Source organism: Betta splendens, chromosome 6 (assembly GCF_900634795.4).
Source record: "Betta splendens chromosome 6, fBetSpl5.4, whole genome shotgun sequence".
Classification (NCBI taxonomy): domain Eukaryota; kingdom Metazoa; phylum Chordata; class Actinopteri; order Anabantiformes; family Osphronemidae; genus Betta; species Betta splendens.
In genome coordinates this window covers 18,634,005-18,659,040 of record NC_040886.2, presented here as the reverse complement: position 1 = coordinate 18,659,040, position 25,036 = coordinate 18,634,005, and the positions used below count along the sequence as shown (strand labels likewise).

Sequence of the window (25,036 nt, the reverse complement as noted above, 5' to 3'; positions counted from 1 at the left end):
GCCTCAGCCTCCGATCCCTCTCAGCGGCAGCCCGGGCGGCGTGGGAGTTTACCCAGGCGCCATCTCCATGGCAACGGCGGCCATGCCGTCCCCGCACCTCACCTCAGACTGCTCCAGCAACTCGGCCAGCCCCGAGCCCGCCATCCCCGTGATCCAGAGCACCTACGGCCTGAAGTCGGAGCGCAGCAACGGCGGCGCCGGCGCCGGCGACCCGGCCGTCGGGGACGACGACATGGACATGTACGAGGACTTTGAAGACGAGCCCAAGTCAGACTACAGCAGCGACCACGAGACGCAGGAGGCCGTCGGCGCCAACTGAGCATGAGAAACCGCTGTTCTACTCAGAGATTCTCTTAAACACAGCTTATCACAGCCGACTCTGAGCGCGCTCAGACCGGCTCCGCCCCTCGGACAGCAGGAGGCTGACGCCTGGTGGGAAACGAGACTCAGACTGGACTTCCTTCACTCCGACAATCTGAAAGGGCCGAGCGTGCGTGGTGTCTTCAACAGCTACTTGGTCTTAAGTGTTTCAGGAGTGATTTGGTTTCTCTTATTATTACGCATTTACTTTCTTCTCCTTTCGACCGTCTGACAGCTCACTGCCTGGACAAAACGACTGTCAGAACTTGAAATTTGAAAGTTTTAATATAAATCCTAGCTCTTGTAATCTTATAGTCTTAATTTGGTTTCTTACGTTTTTGTTTTTTTCTTTCATTACATTACTGTTTTTTAAGATCCCAGCTCAGGTATGATGTGCCAGCTTGTGAATGTGTTGTTTTCTTTCTTTGTTTTGATTGTTTTCATACAAAAGAAGTGACTGTCAATGAAATAAAGGGAGCAAGGTCCCTTATTATTATTATTATTATTATTATTATTATTATTATTATTATTATTATTATTATTATTATTATTATTATTATTATTATTATTATTATGGAGTCAGTGAGTCAGAAGGTTCCCTGACATTGTACAGATTTACTTCAGATGTGCCAAACCTGCGTCACATTCACTCTGGATGTCTAGTCTTAACTTCCGATGCTGCAGAAAGTCTTATCCAATCAGCTTCTCCGTCTGATGAGTTGCGTTCCTGCCTAGTTAGCGCTGAACCCAGACGCTCATCCGCCCTTCAGTCCCGCTGCTCTGGTGCTTTCATTGCACACAGCTCCTCAAGGCCAAACACGAGAACGTCCCCACGAGGAGCATTTCTAGTTCACTGTATTTGAATCGGTACAAGATGTTACTATTTTTAATAGCTTGTTAATATTTGTAACTGTCTTCTCGGCTTCACGTGGAAAAGAAACACCAAACTTAAAACATGAATTTGTATAATTGAGCCTGTTCTTTTCAAAAAGGGTCCTTTTCTACGTGCCATGTATATTTTGAAGATGCTAAATTATTGGGCGAGGGTTGAGGTGGAGACCAGCCACTCAGCGTCTCCGTCAGAGCACACGTCCCGCTCCGGACGCTTTTCCCGTTTTACATTCTTTCTTTACATCCATTGCGTGATTCTTTTTCTTCGACCCGTTTCCATTTTGTGACCTGGTGCTTTCTGGGTGTGCAGCTGTTCCACGGTTTGCTCTTCACCGTTTCTACACAAGCTGGGACTGAACAAGGCCTCAGACGTTTCCTTTCGTGTCCACATCCTAAGCACTGGATAGAAACTCTTTGTTTTTTTAGTATGGACTAATGTGAAGTTGTTTGAGTTTGAACAGTCACATGCTGCGTGTCCTTGGTGCCAGACGCTCTCAGAAGCTCGTCGTCCCCTCCGCTCTCCCTGAAGGTAACCTCATCCGCTGTGGCCCGCGGAGTCCTGGTCACACACCTTTCTGTGATGAGTATTGTATTTGAATTTCAATTGTGCGTTTTAACATTTCATTGTATTTATTAGCCGCTTTGGCTCTAAAACGTGTCAGTACAACTTGGTGAGAAAGACAATCAAGAAAAAAAAACAATAAACAAATAAAAACATGAAACCTGAGATCTTGCTCAGCTGCCTGTGGCCTCGTCTTTGCTTCCAAGTGTTTGTGGAGAATTAGAAAAGTTCTGAGATACAGGTTTGGATTTTTTTTCCATCACGTTCCGCTCTCATTCTGACGAGGCCGTTGCTCCCTCAGGCTGCAGCGCCGCCTCATCATCAATCGGAGCCTAATTCCTGGATCAGCTGCAGCGAGGGGCTGGGTGGGGGTTGAAACCCTGCTCCTGCTGCTGCTCCTGCCTTGCTCCAGCTCTGGAGCGCCTCCAGAACAGCAGCGTAGTTCATTACAGTTCATGTGTGCTGTGTGCTCCTACACACAGGCTCTACATGTGGATCAGTACTAGGAGTGAGTCTGAACCTCGTGGAGGAGCTGGATGGGCTCAGAGAGCTCGGTGGTGCAGCTTCAACAGGATCACACCTGCAAGGAGGTGGATAAAGGTTCAGTCTGTGACGGTCGCAGGATGAGCTGCTGCGTCTGAGCCGGGAACAAGCTTCGGCTTTCTATTTCTCTGTGTGGATGTGATGAGGCCTAATGACACGTTCCTTCATGAAAGCTCCTGATCTGGATGGAGCCTCTGGGCAAATTGTTAAAAAAAACGTCTTGAAGAGCAGTGAGAACAAACTCCTCTAATTATTTTCCACCTCACCAAATGGGCCCTGAGATCAAGAGAATTATGAATTGTTATTACAAAGAAGGAGCCGGCTCCAGACAGAGGAGAGGCATCAAAGTCAGCGTCACCGGCAGACGAGACGAGAGCTGTGGTGCTTTATCATCCTGATGAGGAGCGGAGCCCACCGTTCTGTCCAGATCCCCAGAGGATGAACCCTGCTGCAAATCAGTGCAATCATCTGAATAATGTGTCCAACTGTGGACTGTGAGGGGATGCATTCAGAGGGTCAGCGGCAACAATAACCAAAAAGCAAAGCGCAATATTTGGATAAAAGGAAATTATTCAGAAAATCCCTTTGAAAAGCTGCTTCAGCTGTGTCTGAGTTTCAATGTCCTTTACATAAAGGCTATGCTTATTTTTTAATGCAATTAGAAATGAAGGAAAAAATTACAACATTTTCTTTCAGGGGAACGGGCAGTGGACAAAAGGCCAATTTTTCCTCTTTGAGGCGAAGTCCTTGGGTCTTTTTAAGTGCATTAGTCCGCTAATTAAATATTATATGTTTAACGAAAAATGCCACTTTGAAAGCAGCTGAATTGTTCGAGTCAAAGACGCGGCTGCAGCCTTGATGAGTGCGACTGCGTGCGGCCGTGAGGAGCGGCATTGTAGCCGGGCCTTCCTCCGTTTGACCCCTAATAGTCCTGTGTTGTGAATCCAGCGCCTCATTCCTTTCCTCCTGTCTCCCTCACGTTTAAGGACACGGCTCTGACCATAAGAAGCACTGGTTTCCCATTGGTTTGTTTCATTAATATTCACAGTGTAAACACACACATCGGGTTTTCCTCCATTAAAGACCTTTACATCCACTCACATGCGTCAGCAGGACTTTCATATCCAGCTTGTGCCTGCATTAATTATTCAATTATTAATATATTAATTAATAAATTAATTAATATATTAATAAATTGTTAGTATATAAGTGTAGTCTATATTCATCTGCTTCTCTCACCTCTTTTGCCTGAATTGCCAGCTGTGAATAAAATAAAATGAAATGCACTAAACTAAACAATATTGGACCCTCTCATGCCACAGGCGGGTTGGATTCAAACACTAATCTGCTTGACAACCTGATGGTTTGAATTCATCGTGTTTGGTGGAGGTTTGGAAAATGTGCGTAAGAGCAGAGGCGTTGGGGGAAGCAGCCAGAGCTCCGGGTTCCATCCTGTGAAAGGTTTGGGTTTAGGTTTACACCACAAGAAACAAGCCCCGCGCCGACTTTGATGGCTTCACCTTCAAACAGAACCAAGTGAAGCTTTTAATCTTAAACGTTGTAAGATCACAAAGCCAAAGGTTACAGTCAAGCTTTTAATTATCTCCTAATGTTTTGTCTTGATGTTTATCATTTATTACAGCGTGAACATGTGATGGTTCAGCTCAGGTTGGAGGTGATGACCTCATTACACTCGACACAGCATCCGTATTTATACTTGTTTCTTACAGAGGCGCGGCGCGATCAAGCGCTTTTGTTGAAGCTGCTAACGTTGCTGCAGTTTTAAGCGGATCGTTTCTCTCCCTCCGTCCGACTCAGTCCTGGCAGAGAGCGCAGCCTGGTGCAGAAGAACCCGAGTCATTAACATGTTCAGCTCATCCAGAGTCCAACTCCTCCGAGAGGTCGTCTGCACTGACGATGCTTTAATTAATAAACGTATGTTGTTTTAGCGACAGAAGATTTTAACTAAACAAATGTGGGACCGATCAAAAGGCAGCAGCTTCTCGTCCTCAGGTTTGTAGGAGGACGCGTGAGGCAATAATAATAAGAGAACATCAGTGGATTCAACCAGTCTCTCACCCAGAGCAGAGTCGACTCACACTCTTTACATTTGGGCCCAGTGTTTGCTGAAGACAAAGAGTTAACTCTGCGGAACAAAGTTTGACACTCATTCATCTTGTTTGCATCAAAAATCCAAATAAGCCTTCTCTGACTTTAATGATCGGGCTCAGTTTTGTAGTTTTTTGTGGCTGAGATAAATGTGGGAGCAATTAATGTCTTTCTGGCACGAGCCTGGTCTCGATTTGCCAAATAAGCTTATCGGCATAGTGACTGTGGTGAAACAAATATTTTAAGAATCACTGTGATAGACAAACACATTTACTCGAATAGAGGCTGGAATAACAAACAACTGGAGACTTTTATAAGCTTCGCCTCCACATGGACCTGCAGGGTACGGGTCGCTTTCAGTTCCTCAGTTCAAAGTATTCGTCTTTCTTCTCAAAGTAGTAGTTGAGTCGAGCAGCAGCGTATCTAGGAGGAAGCAGACGACACCACAGTCAGCCTCTACTGAGTGCAACGGAACCTGGTGCCGCCGGTCTGCAGGTCCAGTCCTTGGTCCGGTTCCGAGCTGCCTGTGAGCTTCCCAGCAGCAACAGACGCAGCCGCCTGCTTTTTAGAGCTTCCTTTAAAGCTGCTGTGACCTCCTTCAGGCCACCTCCGCCTCCTGCGTCCTCCTCCCGCTTTGTGAGGACACGCTGTCCACGGATGCTCGTCTTTTCAGTGCAGCTCTGTGGCAGACGCAGGCAATTCACCCCCCGTGAATGACATGAAAAGTAAAGCACTGTTCAATTGCAGGCGTGCAGCACCTTCATTCATCCTGTATAGAGCCGATGAACTGAAGTGTTCGTGAATCACCACTTAGCGAAACGTCAGGTTTGGGCTAAAGAAATGGAAGAAATGGAATTTGAGCAAAAGAGTTTTGATCCAGTAATTCAATAACCTTTCATCCTCTCCTGCGCCACTTTTAATTTGAGCTGCTGCAGCATAATTAAATTGTATCATATTTTGAAAGTGAACTGAGAACTTCCTGCGTGGATGTCAGCTCAAAACACCTGAAAAGGCCGTTCAGAAGCCTTTCATCCTGAAACGTGATGAACATCAGCCTGAGAGCAGCTCGGCCCAGTTGGGGGTGTCGGCTCCCCTGGAGGCACGGGTCCGACCCAGGAGGCGCCGGACCCGTGCCTCCAGAGGAGCCTCCGCCATCAGGTAATGACGTAGCGTCACCGGTCCGAGGGCGTGTTGCGTTCGGTCGCCAGTGAAGGAATGAAGGGAAGCGGTTCGAAAGGCCCAGAACTTAACTGTGAGAAAAGTGTTTTTGTGTTTGTTCCAGGCGTATTATCGAACACTTCAGTGAATCTGATGTCTGAGTACGCTGCTGCCCTTGGCCATTATACTAGACCCTTTGAAATGAAGTGAAGTTTCTAAAGCTCAGAAAACGGAGGCACCGAGAAGAGTTTGTCCTTTCATCAGCGCTTTCACTCAACTTTTCAATGCCAAATCAGTTCTCTCTCTTATTCCTCACTGAGACAAAAACAGAATTCACACACAGGCCTTTTAGTCTCTTCTGGCGCTGGGTGTCAAAGATTGTCTTCTGTTGTCTTTCACATCGAAAAACCATCGAGCTCACACAACATTGTTATGTACGTTAGTCATTCCAAATATATTATTTATTTTTGTTATTTAGTAATCTGTGTTTATTGTGCTTAACAGGGTCAAATAAATGTTCTGTTCCTCTGTTTTAATGTTTAATGTTAACTTAATGTTAACTTACAATGACAATAAATCTATTCTAACCTCAAGCGTAAATTATATGGCATCAGGACTTCTGGTTGGGGTCTTTTGTTGATTTTTGTTGATTGTTTTGTTGAAAGACCTTATTTCTACCACTGACCTTTGCCCGAACTGTAATTTTGATAGTTTTAACCTGTGCTTTCTTCCATCACATATTAGCAGGCTGTTCAGAGACCTTAGAGGCCATTTAACATTTCTAGAGCCACTATATGAATCTATTGAACAATAGGAGACTGTTAGAACCTGGACCTGAAGGTTGTTTTATACTTGATTACTTGTGGATACTGGTTTGTGACTGAGTGACTCTGGATCTAAAGGCTTTATGACTATGGACCATGTGTTTGGAATTGTTTTTTCCCAGAATGCCTTGCAAAAGGACACCATTTTGGGTTCACAGATTTTGCCCTCCAGTCATATTTCTGCTCAGAGTTTACTCCGTAAACACATTTTAGATGTGATGTAGATTAAGTCTTGTAGCTAACGATTATGAGCAGAGGGAGTGGATCCAGAACTGAACCATCATTAGTAGAATAGTTTGCATTGAGCCTTCACAGACTCAAATGATTCCATTCATCAGTGTTTTGATTAAGGCCAACACCTAAAAGGAGCGTGCTTAACATTTCTCATCAGACCAAACTCAGACGTTCTTCTGTTCAGCAGGAGCGGCGGAAAATGAGCTCGGTCCAAAGCAGGTATTTCTTCTCACAATGTACTTTTGTGCACAGTTCCCTCAATTTAGCAGCCAGGCTACTCCAAACAGTGGGCCTCTTCCTCGTTCATTTCCTCATAATAATGTCTTTGTCAAGCAGTCGTTCGCTTTGCCAGCGTGTCCACAAATCTAAACCGCTGACTCGCAACACATGAATAAAATCAGAAGAGGGAGTGCGTTCGGTGGAGCAGGGCGGGTTTGCATTCCCCTTGTGGCTCCCTATTGTCACATCTACATCTGGGCCTGGTTAAAGCACAAGGCCTGGGCGACGCCTGTCACTCGCTGGGATTTGGATGCGGGGAGCTCACAGTGGGAGGAAACACTCAGCTCCAGCGATTATCTTGCTTCTCCACAGAAATTGTTTATCACAGAACCGTAAAACAGCAGAGCAGCATGCGTCCTCTCAAGTAGGAAGAAATAAAGCTGCAGGGTTATTCCTGATGCTTGAATGAGGCTTTTTAGCTCATCCAAGCACTTGTCAGATGTGCTCTAGACAGGAAGCTGGACAACGTGCAGGGGTGCCTCTAGAGTCTGCTGGGCCCTGGGAGGGAGGGGGGCCTTCAGACGAAGCAGAGCGAGGTTCCTGTCCTTCTAGTTTTCACACTGTGTCTGTAAACATCCCTTCACTTGAAGGAGCGAGCCTGTTCTATGGTTCTGGTGTTTAGCTTCACCGCACCGACCCAGTGGTTTAACTGCAAGAAGCTCCTGCTCTAAATTGTTATTTGATGGAGACTTTAGTGTTAGTTGTGTGTTAATGCTGTGAAGGAAATGGTTCAGTGTTTACTGAAAAAATGCACTTCTCAGAATAGCAAAACACAAGATGCTCTGCAGTGCAGTGATGGTGAATGAATGAGTGTAGTGATGGTGAATAAGTGCAGTGATTGTCAATGAATAAGTGCAGTAATGGTGAATCAGTGCAGTGATGCTGGATTGATGAGTGCAGTGATGGTGAATGTGTGCAGTGATGGTGAATGAATGAGTGCAGTGATGGTGAATCAGTGCAGTGACTGTCAATGAATAATTGCAGTGATGGTGAATGATTCAAGTGATGGTGGATGAATAAGTGCAGTGATGGGGAATGAATGAAGTGATGGTGAATGAATGAGTGTACTGAATAATGAATAAGTGCAGTGACAATGGATGAAGTGATGTGGAAGAATGAGTGCAGTGATGAATGAATGAGTGCAGTGACAATGGTTGAATAAGTGCAGTGATGGTGAATCAGTGCAGTGATGGTGGATTAATGAGTGTAGTGATGGTGAATGAATGAAGCGATGGTGGAAGAATTAGTACAGCGATGGTGAATGAATGAGTGCAGTGATGGTGAATGAGTGCAGTGATGGTGAATGAATGAGTGCAGTGATGGTGAATGTGCGCACTGATGGTGAATGAATGAGTGCAGTGATGGTGAATGAGTGCAGTGACCGTGAATGAATAAGTGCAGTGATGGTGAATGAACCAAGTGATGGTGGATGAATGATTGCAGTGATGGATAAATGAGTGCATTGATTGTGGATGAATAAGTGCAGTAATGGTGAATGAATGCATAGAGCGACAGTGAATAAATGAGTGCAATGATGGATGAATTAGTGCAATGATGGTCGATGAATAAGTGCAGTGATTGTGAATGAGTGCAGTGATGGTGAATGAGTGCAGTGATGGTGAATGAATCGGTGCAGTGATGGTTGAGTGAGTGCAGTGATGGTGAATGAATGCAGTGACGGTGGATGAATAAGTGCAGTGACGGTGAATGAAAGCAGTCATGGTGAATTATTGGGTGCAGCGACAGTGAATGAATTAGCGCAGTGATGGTGGATGAATGAGTGCAGTGATGGTGAATGAATGCTTTGATGGTGAATGAGTGCAGTGAATGTGGAAGAATGAATGCAGTGATGGTGAATGACTCAAGTGATGGTGGATGAATGAGTGCAGTGATGGTGAATGTGTGCAGTGATGGTGAATGAATGAGTGCAGTGATGGTGAATGAGCGCAGTGACTGTGAATGAATAATTGCAGTGATGGTGAATGATTGAAGGGATGGTGGATGAATGAGTGCAGTGATGGATGAATAAGTGCACTGACAATCGATGAATAAGTGCAGTGATGGTGAATGAATGCATGGAGCGACAGTGAATAAATGAGTGCAATGATGGATGAATGAGTTCAGTGACGGTCGATGAATAAGTGCAGTGATGGTGAATGAATGGGTGAAGAGATGATTGAATGAGTGCAGTGATGGTGAATGAATGCAGTGACGGTAAATGAATGGGTGCAGCGACAGTGAATTAATGAGTGCAGTGATGGGGAATGAATGAAGTGATGGTGAATGAATGAGTGCAGTGAAGGATGAATAAGTGCAGTGACAATGGATGAAGTGATGTGGAAGAATGAGTGCAGTGATGAATGAATGAGTGCAGTGACAATGGTTGAATAAGTGCAGTGATGGTGAATCAGTGCAGTGATGGTGGATTAATGAGTGCAGTGATGGTGAATGAATGAAGCGATGGTGGAAGAATTAGTACAGCGATGGTGAATGAATGAGTGCAGTGATGGTGAATGAGTGCAGTGATGGTGAATGAATGAGTGCAGTGATGGTGAATGTGCGCACTGATGGTGAATGAATGAGTGCAGTGATGGTGAATGAGTGCAGTGACCGTGAATGAATAAGTGCAGTGACGGTGAATGAACCAAGTGATGGTGGATGAATGATTGCAGTGATGGATAAATGAGTGCATTGATTGTGGATGAATAAGTGCAGTAATGGTGAATGAATGCATAGAGCGACAGTGAATAAATGAGTGCAATGATGGATGAATTAGTGCAATGATGGTCGATGAATAAGTGCAGTGATTGTGAATGAGTGCAGTGATGGTGAATGAGTGCAGTGATGGTGAATGAATCGGTGCAGTGATGGTTGAGTGAGTGCAGTGATGGTGAATGAATGCAGTGACAGTGGATGAATAAGTGCAGTGACGGTGAATGAAAGCAGTCATGGTGAATTATTGGGTGCAGCGACAGTGAATGAATTAGCGCAGTGATGGTGGATGAATGAGTGCAGTGATGGTGAATGAATGCTTTGATGGTGAATGAGTGCAGTGAATGTGGAAGAATGAATGCAGTGATGGTGGAAGAATGAGTGCAGTGATGGTGAATGAATGCAGTGACGGTGGATGAATAATTGCAGTGATGGTGGCTGGTGCATGGACGCGTTTGTCTACATATTTGCAGGGAGCAGAGGTTAATGACGCCTGGATGCATGGCTGCTGTTGAACCGCATCAGACGGGTAACCCGACCCTCGCCATGCACCTCAGGACGACCTCAGCCGGCGGCTTAGCGCAGCAGACGCATGTGGTCCAGCCGGGCACGAGAGACGTGTATGTACGTGCATGGGAACAATAGCGCCTCTGTGCCGCGGCACCCCTCTGGATCACATTTCCTCTGAGGTCAAAATCAAAATGAGGCGGGGGCCCTGTCGCTGATCAAGCAAGAGGCAGGAGAGACCCACACAGAGGGAGGGTGCCGGCCGCCAGGAGTGATTAGGATCATGATCACTACTGTGGCAAAGAGACGGGGAAAGAGTCGGTGGAGGGAAATACGTTTAACCTCCTGAACCTCATTGTCTGGCTGCTTGTTGTGAGGAATGTCCCTGGACCTGTTTAAAGGGAATTAAACAGAGGTGAAAAGAGAAGACGTTTGTTTTGTCCTTGTGCACGAGGAGCCTTTCATCCTTGATGGTGCAAAGACAGAAGACGAGTAAAGAACAGTGTAAATGTTTCCAGTGTGATGAGAGGCGGAGAAGTGCTTGTCCTTCATGACTCCTGCCAAATTCTACATGAATGAATTCTGAAGCATTGCTGGAAAAGATGAAATGTTTCCACACCCCGGCCTCCAGCCCCCAATGCTTTATTGCACTTTCTTTTTCAAGCGAAGCTGACGATGATCCTGTTTCTCTAAAAATGACGATGAAACACACCGTGTTGAAAGTCACTAAGCAGTGGCTTTTCTCTGTGATGAAGCTGTTTCTGTATTAAACACGTGTGATTGTCAGGAGAACCCGGCGGCGGTTATCAGCGGTACAAACCTTTGGAAGTCAAAATCGATGGAGGAGTAGTGTGACTGGAGGATGGCCCAGAGACCCCAGAAGAAGCTGGACGCCTGTGGGAGGAGATGGACATGATTTGAATCACGCTAGCAGCTCTACTACAAGTTGATGTCACCGAACTGGACCCTGACGGAACCGGGTCGCGGTTCTCGTCCCCTGCCTGCGGGAGGTCAGGGCAGGGTTAACAGCCTGCTGTCACTCACACATTACTCATTCCTCCAGAACTGCTTCATTTGATGTGTTTTCCAGGGAGCAGCACGGCGGAGCTGCTTGGTAACCTCCGCTCGTGTTCGAGCTGCTGCCGCTCCGTCACAGTGACAGAGCTCCGTATTGAATGGTTCCCTCCTTAATGGCTTTGCTCACTTAGGCTTGTGGACTTCTACGCCTCCATAAATTTCCCTTGTTCTCCACCCTTATTGTAAATCTTCATGGTAAGACCACTAATAGCGAGTCCTAATAAGATCCAGACAGGCCTCTGTTCTGTGGCCCAGTGATATAATCACATTTTTATTTGATAATCAAATAAAGCCTGGAATGAAATGTGCGGTTTTCCCTTGGCTGTTGTTCCCTCCCTGGCAGATTTTCATCTCTAATCTCCGTCTTTATTCGAAGAGAAAGATTGAGTGTGTTTCCATTATGATTAATAAGGGCGCTCCATTAAGAGAGCATTAATCTAACGCTGAGCGCAGAGCGTCGGTGACAGGGAGCCATTGAGAAAAGAGGCGAGTGACATCACGGAGGCCGTAGAGCCTCCCTCCTGAGGAGAGGGCAGGAGCTGGAGCGGGTTCAGGCTCCACGCGGCCTCGCAGCTCTGCAGGGTAGTTCCATTATCCTGAGCAATTAGCAAGTGAACGCATATAGCCAGCGTTAGATGACGCGGAGCTGATAGTCAGACGCTAAAGGAAGAGAACAAAGATTCAGCGGCCGTGGTTTCCACCTAAAAGCCGTTCAGCTCATTAGAAATGTTGAACGTGGGACCACGTGTGGGCGTCACAGGCGCGTTCGCTGTTGGGATCATTTGTTTTGTGTCTGCTTCGCTACACATGACAAACACCAAGATAAAACGCGCCGAGGATAAAAGTTAATAAAGCTAAAGTCTGTAAATAAGCAAAGTTCTGCTCTGAGAGCATTTATATCATTGCACAACAATGTTTGATTTCCCTAAACAACGTCGTCACGTTGAGTCGAGCTGGAAACTTGGCTGGTTTTGCATCAGTGATGAGTTTCTGCCGCTTCCCTGCAGACGAGAGTAGTCCTGCGTTTGTCATAGAAAATCTGATTTCAATCAGGGCGATGTTATCGCTTCCCTCGCTCCGTTCCAGACCAGATCCGCCCTCCACAGCTTTTTGGCCACGGCCCAAGTTATTTTAAAAGTAATATGCCTCCTCATCTGCTCTGTATTTCTGCTCTATTTCCAGAGACATTCACACCAGCCCAAGATTGGTCAGACAAACCTGCATATTGTGTTGAGCTATGAAAGCACTTTTAGACAGATAGCCCAGCGCCACTCGAGCCACCAAAGAATGAAAATTGTGGTCATAAGAAAAATAATTTTGGCTGCTGTCCTTCATTTTTCCCTGCAGCAGTTTCTAATCAGCTCAGATGGAGTCCATCAGACTTTGACGCTGTTGGGTCAGCTGTAGATCGGGTTTGCTTTGCTTTTTTTTCAGCGAGTGGTGGAAAAGTAAATTGTTAAAGTGTGATGGTGAGGTCCCCTTCAGACATCTGCACACACATGGATGTTGGTGAAATGTGCACACTAATCCCATAATATTGAGTCATCTGAGCAGAACTTCAGAAAAGGAAGCGCGTGCGGAGGACTCACCAGGGAGAACTTGCAGACCTGGACGTACAGCTGCAAGACCTCCGCCTCCGTCACAGTGGCCTCGCGTCCTGAGCTGCGTTTGAAGCTCTCCAGGTACGTCAGCAGCCAGTCCCTCTGCAGCTCCTGGCTTGGGTAGAGGCTGTAATTAACATTCACACCTTGAACATAATAACACACACGCGTTAGTGGAAGTGTCCATGGAAGAGCCAACACACAGTGATGCACACGCTCCAAATACACTGGGGGTTTGAGGAAACGGGCTCCTCGTTCTAACCTGCTAACGGGATATTGACATTAGTGTAAAGTGACTGAGGAGGCGCCTTTTCTTCAGTTGTCTGCATTTGACGTTATTTACAGACTATTTATGAATGTCAGCCGTTTAAGCTACATTTTAGAGCTCATTTGCTTCTAATAAAGTGGCCAGTGAACACGAGCAGACAACAAAAACTTTTTCCTCGTGTGACATCTGGCTTGTTTTCACACACGAGCGGACAGAATCGACCTGATCCTGTGAGACGACACAGCTGCTTCTTCAAAGCCACGTTTGTGACACGCGGAGGTCGCACTCATCACCACAATTTATCTCACCAACGCCGGGAAAAAGGAGTCGCCTCACGGCTCGAAGTGGCGGGAAGACGAGCTGAACAAAGCCTGTGCCTCACACACTCACAGATGTCACAATACACACACACGCGCGCACACACGCGCACATGCGCGCACACACGCGCACACACACACACACACACACACACTGGCTACTGCTCTCAATGTCCCACATTAGGGAAGAATATGTGGAGGCAAATTGAACTTGTTCTCATCATAACACAAACCTACCAGCAAATTCGTTGAAGTGATTGCCAATATCAAAGGCCTGGTAGTTGTAATCAGCGTACTCATAGTCGATGAATTTCACCATTCCTGCAGGAGGAGAGAGAACAGTTACCACGACAACATGGCAGCAGGTCCAGATACAGGGTGGAAACAGATGACTGTCCCTCTTCTACAGAAAACACTGAAAGGAGCGAGGAGCCGGTGGTAGAATGTACATAGAACAGCAACGAGGACGACGACTAACATAATGAAGCCTGATCTGAAGGAAAGAGGAGCCTGGACGCTCCTTCCTCACCCTCCTGCTGGTTGTAGATGATGTTTTTTGTCAGGAGGTCATTGTGGCAGAGGACGGTCGGCGAGTCGACCTGCGACAGGTGGCGCCTCAGGGACTCCATCTCTGCTGATAAAGTCTCGAAGCTGGGTACAAGACTGAAACAGGTGGAGCCACAGGCGATGAGTCAAAATAGCTACGAAACGGCAAAACATGGGCGTTGTTCGTGTTTAATAATGCCCAAACATCCAGACGCAAGAAACTCCAACTCTGACTTAAAGTAGGTAAATGAAAATGTATAAAAACTATGATCACAGGGTTGATGGGTATGATTTCACAGGGTTTTATTTATTCTATCTGCTCCACGCCCGTTTGAAGAAAGTTCAGTAACAAATAAATAAATAATAAAGTGAAACCTAGCGTAGGAGCGTCTGATGGGACGCGATGGATGAAGTGGATGCTGGCGCACCCGGAGCAGAAACCTTGTCCTGATCTCTGCATTTTTCTTCCAGGAACGACGTGTTTGTAAACGGAGCGGCGCTGAAAGGCCGCGGCCCCGCTAACAGCCGTCCCCAACGCTAACACCTGCCCCCCAACGCTAACACCCATCTCCAACGCTAACAGCCGCCCCCAACGCTAACAGCCGCCCCCAACGCTAACACCCTCCCCCAACGCTAACACCCGCCCCCCCCAACGCTAACAGTCGCCCCCAACGCTAACAACCGCCCCCAATGCTAACACCCTCCCCCAACGCTAACACCCGCCCCCCCAACGCTAACACCCGTTCCCAACACTAACACCTGCCCCCAACGCTAACAGCCGCCCCCAACGCTAACACCCACCCCCAACGCTAGCACCCATCCCCTACGCTAAAAGCCGCCCCCAATGCTAACACCCGCCCCCAATGCTAACACCCGCCCCCCCAACTCTAACACCCATCTCCAACGCTAAAATCCGCCCCCAACGCTAACAGCCGCCCCCAATGCTAATACCCGCCCCCAACGCTAGCAACGGCCCCCAACGCTAAAACCTGCCCCTAACGCTAATACCTGCCCCCAACGCTAACACCCGCCCCCAATGCTAACACCCGCCCCCCCAACTCTAACACCCATCTCCAACGCTAAAAGCCGCCCCCAACGCTAACACCCGCCCCCAATGCTAACACCCGCCCCCCCAATGCTAACACCCACCCCCCCCCAACGCTAACACCCGCCCCTAGCGCTAACACCCTCCCCCAACGCTAATACCTGCCCCCAACGCTAACACCTGCCCCCAACGGTAACACCCGCCCCCAATGCTAATACCCGCCCCCAACGCTAGCACCTGCCCCCCAACTCTAACACCTGCCCCCAATGCTAACATCCGCCCCCCCAATGCTAACACCCGCCCCCCCAACGCTAACACCCGCCCCCAACGCTAACACCCTCCCCCAACGCTAACACCCGCCCCCAATGCTAACACCCGCCCCCCCAACGCTAACACCCGTTCCCAACGCTAACACCTGCCCCCAACGCTAACAGCCGCCCCCAACGCTAACACCTGCCCCCCAACGCTAACACCCATCCCCAACGCTAAAAGCCGCCCCCAATGCTAACAGCCGCCCCCAATGCTAATACCCACCCCCAACGCTAGCACCTGCCCCCCAACGCTAACACCTGTCCCCAACGCTAACAGCTGGCCCCGACGCTAACAGCCGCCCCCCAACGCTAACAGCCGCCCCCCAACGTTAACAACCGCCCCCCAACGATAACACCTGTCCCAATGCTACCACCTGCCCCCATCGCTAACCCACGCTCCGACCCTCTATAAGCCAGTGTAGAGCAGCACCTGGATCCCAGTTGGAGGTCGTGACTAGAGGGTCACTTCCTGTAAGTTAAACACTACTTATTTATTCAAAGGGGAACAAACAGATGCTCAGCAGTAAACACACTTGGAGACATTATTTAGGAACAGCCCTGTTTACAGCCATGAGCACCGCTGCCTCCTGCTCTGACTCTGTTCTCGTCTCCAGGCCTTCCAGCAGCCTTCCTTCCTTCTGACTGAGTAAAGGAGAGCGGCGGTCATTGTACCTGCAGGCAAGTGTGGAATAAGGTGCATAACTGAACATAAAGGCCTCATGCTTTGGTTGGATGCGTCTTTATGAAGGAAAAACTTTTAGTAATTGTGCACGTACTGTTCATTTCAATACGACGCTGCGTTTAAAGGCTGTAAAGCCGACTTCTACTTCTCTGCATATAAAACGTGCTATTTAACGACAGCCACCTCTGACACGCTGCATTTCTCTATATCCTCTCTAATATGAATTAAAAACACAGTTGAATGGTGAATCACCCTGATTCCTTTTCAACCTTTCCACTTCTTTAACTTAACACACCGACTATCACCCACAACTGCTCCGAGTCAAAGGCTCAATGAAAGACAAGCACTGGCTTCAATGGGAACCCGTCGTCTTGCCATCAGATCTTTTCGTCTCTTTTCTGTCCTTTTCACGAACAGTGGCGTCGAGTGCGTTCGCCTCCTGCTCCCTGTCAAGCTTCTGTAAGGTAATTAGTGGAATTTCCTCCTCTGGCGCTTCATTATGAATGTGCCTTATTTACATATGATTTCAAACACCAGTCGAGCACTGATCATTCTTTCCTCCTCTTTCTTTTTTGTAGTTTTATGGGAATGCAAACGTGGGGGGTGAAAGGGGGTTACTCCTTTGCATCGCTCCCTCTCTTGCAGCTGCTGCAGCATCCTTGCTCTGGCTCCTCTCTCTCCCGTCTGCCTCTTTGCACAGCGGGTGGCTCCAGAGCTGAAGACCTCTGCAGGTGCAGCCTCTTCCTGCTCTCTCTGCCTTTCACCATTTCCTCTGAAGATCACATTCATCGCAGCACTCGTACATTCTCAAGTACAAAAGTTTCTCTGATGCATCCTTTATGCGTTTTTTGTCTTGGTTCTGTGTCTCTGCTCCCGTGTGTGTGTGTGTTCGTGTGTGTGTGTGTGTGTGTGTGTGTGTGTGTGTGTGTGTGTGTGTGTGTGTGTGTGTGTGTGCGTGTGTGTGCGTGTGTGTGTGTGTGTGTGTGTGTGATATGCAGACATTCCCACCACAGAAGTGAATTTTTGCTATGAGCTATATTCAGTTTCTACAGCTTGAAATAACGTTTGACTTCTGCTCATATTTAATTATTGATGGTGTCCAGGTTATTTGGGAGCTTTTCAGTTTGTTGCTGTGTTAACAGCAGTGGACTGAAGCCATTGTCTCACAGTGTAGCTCCATCTAATGGACGGCGACGTGCGGTGCACGTACATGCATTTTGATGCAGTGACAGTTCTCAGTAGAATGTTGAATACTTAAATCTAACAACTTCTAAACTTCTAATATTAACAGCAAAATAAGTGATTATTTATTCATCATGAGCTCATTTCTGGCTGTGTGGGTAATAACTGAGACAGTGAGCTGAGGCCTGTCCCTCGCCTTCCAGGTCTCTTTACTTTACTTTCAGAACGCCTCGTACGGTGACAGAGTCTCTTCCACAGGCGCTGAGTCACGTTAGGACGACATGGTTCAGCAGAGCCTCGCTCTGAGTGGACTTCTGTCCCCGTCGCTGCCAACACAAACAACGTCTGACTGATAAGGACGAGCTCTGCAGGAAGCGGCTACCACACATTTCTCTGAAGTGTCCCATGACCCCTGTTAGAGTCAACACCCCCACACTCCCAAAAAGAGGAAAACACCGACAAATGTACATGTGGCAGAACCAAGGAGGCATCAGACACAATGAAGAAGCTGACTGTTGTCTCTGTCAGTGGTTGAGCTGAGCCTCATGCTTTTCATGGTTTGGCTTCAGTGACTCTTAGTACTAATAATCATTTTTTAAAATTCTTCACCACTAAAGGAACCACACGCGGGATCCTGCTAACGACCGACCCGCTCCTCTGGCGCTGAGCTAACACTGGACTGATCACCAGCGCCAGCTGTGACAGGCCGACTCATCCAAACCTTGTCCCGGTCGCCTGCCTCTGGGGCTGCCGTCCGTCCTCCTCTCGGTGGGAGAATTTGCCTCTGCTTTGCTCTGTTCGACTGTAAAGCGAAGACCTGACATCAACAGCTACAACAAATGGTCGCTGTCTGAAGCACCGCCTGCACAGACTCAGCTGTGACTGGTACCTTTTTGTGCTGCTCTGCACCAGCGCGAGAAAGTGAGACATCTTCTTCCAGAGCACAGGTTCAACCGGTCGCCCGCACTTTGGCTCGATGGAGTGGATTCTTCCCATCTCGGCTGCGATCAATCTGCGAGAGGAAACAATTCCTCAGATGAGCCCGGCTGATGCCGTGGTTGCACAAACAACCTTTATCAGAGGAGAAACACGACTCCCTTTCCATTTAGCTCCCTTATCGTCTGCTCCTCTTTTCAAACGTGCTCTGTTGCATGTGTGACCTTTTGACCCCTGGCTGTTCGGTCTGAGCTGCATGTTTGCTAGTGAGAATAATGATGCAGGGCTGTTATCATGACAGTAAAGAATGGAACACGGGGTGTGACTAAATAACACTGGTCGACAAGAAACATGACTCAACACCAGCAAAACAGAAAAAACTCCTTCGTCGGCTGAAACGTGTCTAATTAATGATCCACCTCCAGTGGTTTCACATCAGCATCAATAAAGCTGCTGTTTGGCCTCTGAATGAACCTAGTGCAACTTTTTAATATACTTACATATATAAAGATTATGTTATTAATATATTTTAAATTCTTATCATGTCAGGGGATGAAGTTTGAAGGTGCTCAGACCTGTAAATGGAGGGCTGCTGGAGCAGCTCGTCCTCCAGGACCGCGCCTCTGATGAACTCGTAGCAGATGCCGTTCTGGAAGCTGCAGTAGATCTGGGGGCCGCAGCCGTGGGCGTGGAAGACCTGGAACATGTCTACCTCCTGGTCCCGGTTCACGTAGAGCTCAGTCATCCTGCCGTACAAACGAACCAGGACGCAGCCGGGCTCCTGCACGGAGCCCACGTAGCAGCCAATCAGCTGGTTGGTCATGCCTTCTGTGAACGTCTAGAATGAGGAGGAAATCACAGGGGAAATGAGCCTCGTTCCTCAGTTAGAGAAAATGAAAGGAAAACACGCAGGTGCAGTATACGTTCATACACGCCAATAAAGCGCGGCCTCTATAGATTCCCTCACAGTTAGATACATCATGACTCCTAAACACGGTGCTATTATAGATAACGACTCCTTGAGCTCAGAGCCTGAGTAAGACATGGTCCAAACCTAAATGTCTACTGCATCATCGCGTGTAGCTGCAGCTGAGTGCAGACGGGGGTGCACAGGTCCGGTCACTGTGGGGCTCTTTCAGCAGGCCGGTCCGATATGAACAGTCATTTGAATTCAACTGTTCCCAGAGCGGGACGTGGAACATGACTCACGCGTGAGGCCACGGTCTTTCGCCCAGCGGCCACTGTTTGCGCTTGTTGTCGCTCAGAGGCTTCGTTCTCTGCCACAGTCTCGGAGGCATTTTCTGAGCCGCAGATGCGACGAGCACACAACAGCTTTTCATCTAGATGGAAAGTGAACAAACATGCCCACCTTGACATCTGATCAAGTATTTATACGGTGGACGGAGGGTCACTGGGTTCACACAGTCCCTTTGTCTCCGTTTTTTATTCATTATCTTTAAATGATGTTTTTTAATAATACTGATTTTACACAGAAAACAGCTAAAAATCTGTAAAAGCTAAACGGCTCTCATTATAATAGTCATTTCGTTCCCCTTTTTCAAGATAACCTCTTAATTTGTTTAGTCTCTCCATTTCACAGATTATTCTGTATCACTAAGGCCGATGTGAATAGAAAATACAGGACAACAGGAAGTTAAATATCACATCATCTTGTAGGTTCAGTATTTTCCAAACATGAACACAATACATCATTACAGCCGCCGTTGGGACCTGAGGGCTGATGGGAAACATGTAGTCCTTTGTGTACATTACTGGACCTGGTGCAGATAGAGAGGTCACCCGCCCAATGTGGCGTCACCTCACAAACATAAACCCTATTTCTCTGAAAGATTGGACCTTGTGTTTGCACATGGGACCAAAATGGGATTATTCTGTTCTGAACAGCTGCTCAGACAACATCTGTTCGCAGGGTCTGAAAAGGAAAAGTCTACTTTTGTTCTGCACTTACCTTGACTCCTATACAGTATATTTAGGGTCACACACACACACACACACACACACACACACACACACACACACACACACACACACACACACACACACACACACACACACACAGGTGTACAATAATAATAACAGGATAAACGACTGTGGAGTTGCCCTGTTGGTGAGAGGCGCTGGCACGGAAGGAGGCTGCATATACTGTATTATATTTAGATTATATACCAAACGTATTGTCAGTGTCTCTTGGGGATGTCTGTCTGAACCCTCTCAGAGGGATCTTCAACTCACACCTCCGAGAGAGTTTCGACCAGATCCTGAGGGAGGTTGGAGACATTGAGTCTGAGTGGGCCATGTTCTCCACCTGCATCGTCAACGCGGCCGTGCGGAGCTGTGGACGCAAGGTCTCCAGTTCCTGTCGTGGTGGTTATGCCCAAACCCTGTGGTGGACGCCGGTGGTAAGGGATGCCATTAAGCTGAAGAAGAAGTTCTATCAGCCCTGGATGACCTGTGGGACTCCTGAGACAGCTGATGGATACCCATTGGCCAAGCGTGCTGCAGCCTGGGCTGTTGTGAAGGCAAAAACCCAGGCCAAGAGGACTAATGTTCAAGAAAGGAGTGACAGATGGATTGATACGTCAGCTGCAGTAATGTGGTCGTGTACTGGTCCGTCATGGTGAAGACGGAGCTGAGCAGAAAGGCCAAGCTCTCAATTTACCCATCAATCTACATTCCTAACTTCACCCATGACCATGAGCTGGAGGGACTGTCCTTCGGCTGGCCTGGAAAGGCCTCGAGGTCCCACCGGAAGAGGTGGAGGGAGTGTCTGGGGAAATGGATGTCTAGCACTTTCTGCTTCGACTGCTGCCCCCACGACCCGGCGCCGGATAAGCGGTTGAAGATGAGGATAATGAAGATTGTCAGACAGATTGTCCAAAAGATTCGGAAAGAGCTTTTTTAGAATAGAACTAAGCCAAGAAATTGATTGATAAGCCACACCCCTTTCTGGGCCACAGCCAATCACAGAGGACTCATTGATAAATCATTTTCAGATGCAATAAAACCCAAAAGGGATTTGTAAAAGTTTAAATCTTGGTGTGCCCACATGGGGAGAACGTACTGAAATGAAATGTACCAGGAAGAAAGGTCAAATAAAAATGTTCACTGTTATCAATCAACCAAGTGCTACTTAGTGGATTTATCTTATAACCAGAAATATCTGTATCACTCTCCGAGTCAGAGTTACTCTAGGTGCCCGTGGAACCGTGGTTGTACTGGTCGTCATGAATATGTGTGTGTGTGTATGTGACTGAACCTACAGTCACAGTCTGCAACACCTACCGTAGACCCATGCACAAGCAAACACAGCTACTGTAACTGTACGTTGGCCTCTGGTGTCTTAGCAGAACGTTGTTCTTCAGTGGAGGCACAGATACAAGTATTTTCATGTTGCATTAAAAGCTGGTTTCATTGATGATTCAACCAAGACGCAAACGCATGTTTATACAGGTTCAAGGATTCCATATACTTGCTGACACAAAGATTGACTTGCCTTCAGCTGAACGTCCTGTGCCCTCCACTGAGGACGCAGTCTGCTGAGGAGGTCCAGGATTCCTGTACGAGGTTGGTCCTCATCAATGTGGACGTCCACATGGAGAAGCCGGCTCCCGGCACCAGTAGACCCACGGTCCATTTCAGTTAAGCAAACCTACAGTAGCGGCTTCGTTTTTAAGACCAGATGAGCTAAGTTCAGATCCGTTAGTTGAGCAAAACATCAACAACAAATGTCTTGATGATGATCCTGACAGAACCTACAACAAAGCTAAAGTAGCTAAACTTAAGGAACCAAGTCCCATTAGTGATGTTTCAAGTCACGTAATTCAGCAGCAGCTGCCTGGTCAGAGGCCAACGTTCGTATGGGCACCCTCATTCTAACAGATTCACTGATTACATATTAACTACTGGCGGCTGAAGTTGCAGCACAATTCAGTGAGAATCAAACACTGATTTGGAGACTCCAGAATGAAATAGCAAGTTAACTTCTTCCCTTTTATGAACTCATTTTTTATGTCTAATCCACAACTATACAAGGAAATCAAATGCTCACACTCCATTATAAATATGGACCCAAAGGACAAATCCAATGCAAGTGAATACAGCTGTAACCACAGCAACAAAAGCCTTTGTAGCTGAGTTGGCTGTAACTCAGCTAATGTGAACGAGAGAACAAGGTTCTAAAACTACCTGTAAACACCACAACGGGCTTAGTTTGGACTCGAGTTCTACAAACCTTTCAGTGCTTTTGTGCACTATCGCATGACATTAAACAGTCAAGACAGATGGCGGCCCAGGCTTATTCAGATGGATCTGCTGGAGGTTTCTTCAAGTAAAGCCAAGCGCTGTGTCATTATGGGATGTCTGTTATCCACACAAACATGACAGAGCACCTGGGCACAAACTGAGCTCAGCATTTTCTGTCCCAAACCAAACACTCTGCAGTTAATGAGAGCACAGCTCGTTGACTCTCGGTGCCCCTGCTCAAACGCAGCCAGGCTCTCACAAGAGCTTTATCTCCCTTTACCGAAATACATTCATGCTCAACAGCAAACATGCGCCACCAATCAGACCAATAAGACGACTCTGGCTTCTCTAAAGACCTTTCAGATGTATTAAATTAGGGTATAAACAGGGTGGAGTGTATTGTGTGACCAGAGTCTGGGTATAATGTGGAGCAGCCATTCCAGCGGAGTGCAGTTAGCTCGTTACCATCCATGCTAGCTCACCGCCATGGAACAGTTCAACATGATCACAAAATAAACACAAAAAACACAAAATGAATTTCATAAACATTAGAGACGCATGTTTTGAGTCTGTTGAATTATTTAGATGTTGGGCCAATGTTTACCATTTTGCATCATTACAGTAATTGCCTAGAAGTCGTCTTGAGCCGAATGCTTTGCAAGCTTTTAGAGGCAAATGAAATTCACGTGCCTTCAAAGAGTGTCTCATCATCAAGGATGTTGTGCGCTGCGGGTCATGTGACAGAACAGCAGCGTGATGCAGCTGAAGGGACACAGTGTGACCTGTGCCTGCATTCACATACTGTAGCATTAGGACACTTGAGACAGAACCACTCACCGTGTGTCTGGCTTCTTCGTCCTCATCTTCCTCGTGACTGTTCATGAAGACAATGCACCGATTAACGTCCTTTGAGCCTTGAAGTGAATCATTTTCTATTGAAGACGTGAAAGATTTAACACGATGAGTTAATGTCAATGAATTCTCCTGACTTCTTGACACACGCACAGTATCAGGTGCACGGGAATCTATTCTGAAAAACATGCAGATAAGACGAGTAGAAGGAGAGTAGACGCCAAGCTCAAGCTTTTCTGCTGCAGAGCTGTTAATGCGCCTCGGTGCAAACTACGTACGGCACCTACTGTATGAAATCACTGACAGTCACTACTGACACCGGCTGCAGCCAGGTCACTTCTTGCTGTGTCATCATAACTACACTCCAAACACCCCTTCAAACGTGTGTTTTACATCCACTACTTATTGCTACTGTATTTCTATTTTATTGCCGTTTGAAGAGCCTGGTTCAAATACAGAATATTGCACATTGTCACTAGTTTGACTCAATCAAAAGAAAAACTAGAAATACTTTAGCAAAGACTCAGGTATTTATGAGATTATCTGAAAGCGTTTATATCAACTGAACTCAAAATGTCATAGAAAAGGAAACTGAATGAATTCAGCCTCATTAAATCAACGTATTTGTCGAACGACTGACGCTGAGGCTGCTGACGGTGTTTGGCTCAGGGCAGCTCCAAAAGTGTTGTGATTGAAAACTGAAATTAAAATCTTCTGATTTTTTGTTTGTTGTATTAAATTCTTTAGAAATAAAAGTTGCAGAAAAGTTGTAACTCTTCGTGGAACATTAGTAAAACTACAAATGAGAAGGAAACGTTTTGGCTTCTTGCCAGTGTGAGTTTGTTTTTGTGTTTTGCTTCTGTTGCTGTTTTTATTATATTACATTATATTTTATCATATTATATTATTTTACATATTATGATATTTATTTTTTTAATTGTTCCAAAAAATATATTTTTTCCAATTCTGTATGTTTTTCAAAGCTTTAACTCTTATTTGGACATAACATATTTTTACCCTTTTTTTTCTTTCCTCCAGGAATTGGCTCTTAAATAATTAAAAAGATGCTAATGTGTTTAAAAATTAAATATGCAAAAACCATAAATACATGTAAACTTACGTTCCATGTGTGGGAAATTAAATCTATGGCTGCGAATGTATACGTCAAAGCACTTCATCAGCTGTTAACAATTCCAAATGAATTTGTCCTTCACAGTCAAACACTTTATGCAAACAAAACAGGCCGATGCTTTTCTTCCCCTGGTTTCTTGCTGAAGTTTTTGAATAGAGAAAATTCCCTTTTATTACAAGGCAAACAATTGTTAGTGTCCTTTATCAAATAGTTCTTTGCAGAGAGAAAGAGAGAGAGCTATGCAGACATTTAACCTTTTTATATAGTCTTACAATTGGGGCTCTCAAGGCCTTTCATTTGTGAAGTTCCTGTGGAAAAATCAGGGAGCTTGGACTCATTTCATCTGCCGGTACAGTATATTTATATTTCAGCTCCAATCAAAACTAGCCAATATGCCATCCCTATGTATTTTCCCCTCTGAGCTCTGCCTCCCCACTATAATTTCCACCGACATTTTGTGTGCAAATGCAGTAATAGACACATTTATCACATCAAAGAGGATTCAATTTTCTTTTCAATCATGCACCGGTATGAATAGCGCCACATCCTCTGCGGCCAACAATGAGGGGCCATTACCGTGAGCCAAAGGATGGCTTCGCTTTCTCTGTGCATTCAAAGGGAAAGTGTGTCAAACTGTTTGCCGAC

At 46.6% G+C, this 25,036-nt stretch overlaps 2 protein-coding genes across 8 annotated transcripts in view; one reads left to right on the top strand and one right to left on the bottom strand.

The window, feature by feature from the left end:
- The window catches only part of LOC114857234 (transcription factor SOX-6-like), a 57,323-nt gene extending 55,345 nt beyond the window's left edge, over window positions 1-1,978 (top strand). For all 6 annotated transcript variants that reach the window (XM_029153535.3, XM_029153533.3, XM_029153537.3 and 3 more), the window contains one exon: window positions 1-1,978. In XM_029153535.3, the coding sequence (XP_029009368.1) occupies window positions 1-319 (319 nt within the window). In that variant the 3' untranslated portion in view covers window positions 320-1,978.
- Window positions 1,837-22,033, bottom strand: zgc:113516 (uncharacterized protein LOC541449 homolog). Of its 2 annotated transcripts, XM_029153539.3 has the most exons (9): window positions 21,659-22,033; window positions 18,720-18,982; window positions 18,098-18,220; window positions 17,930-18,010; window positions 13,972-14,105; window positions 13,680-13,763; window positions 12,846-13,003; window positions 11,000-11,073; window positions 1,837-4,888 (listed from the first exon to the last, which is right to left on the bottom strand). In XM_029153539.3, the coding sequence occupies exons 1-9, from the start codon at window positions 21,797-21,799 to the stop codon at window positions 4,822-4,824; spliced, it is 1,125 nt and encodes a 374-aa protein (XP_029009372.1). In that variant the 5' UTR covers window positions 21,800-22,033; the 3' UTR covers window positions 1,837-4,821. The 2 variants fall into 2 exon arrangements, with proteins under 2 accessions (XP_029009372.1, XP_029009373.1); XM_029153540.3 differs by lacking the exon at window positions 17,930-18,010.
- Window positions 22,034-25,036: the final 3,003 nt, after the last annotated feature.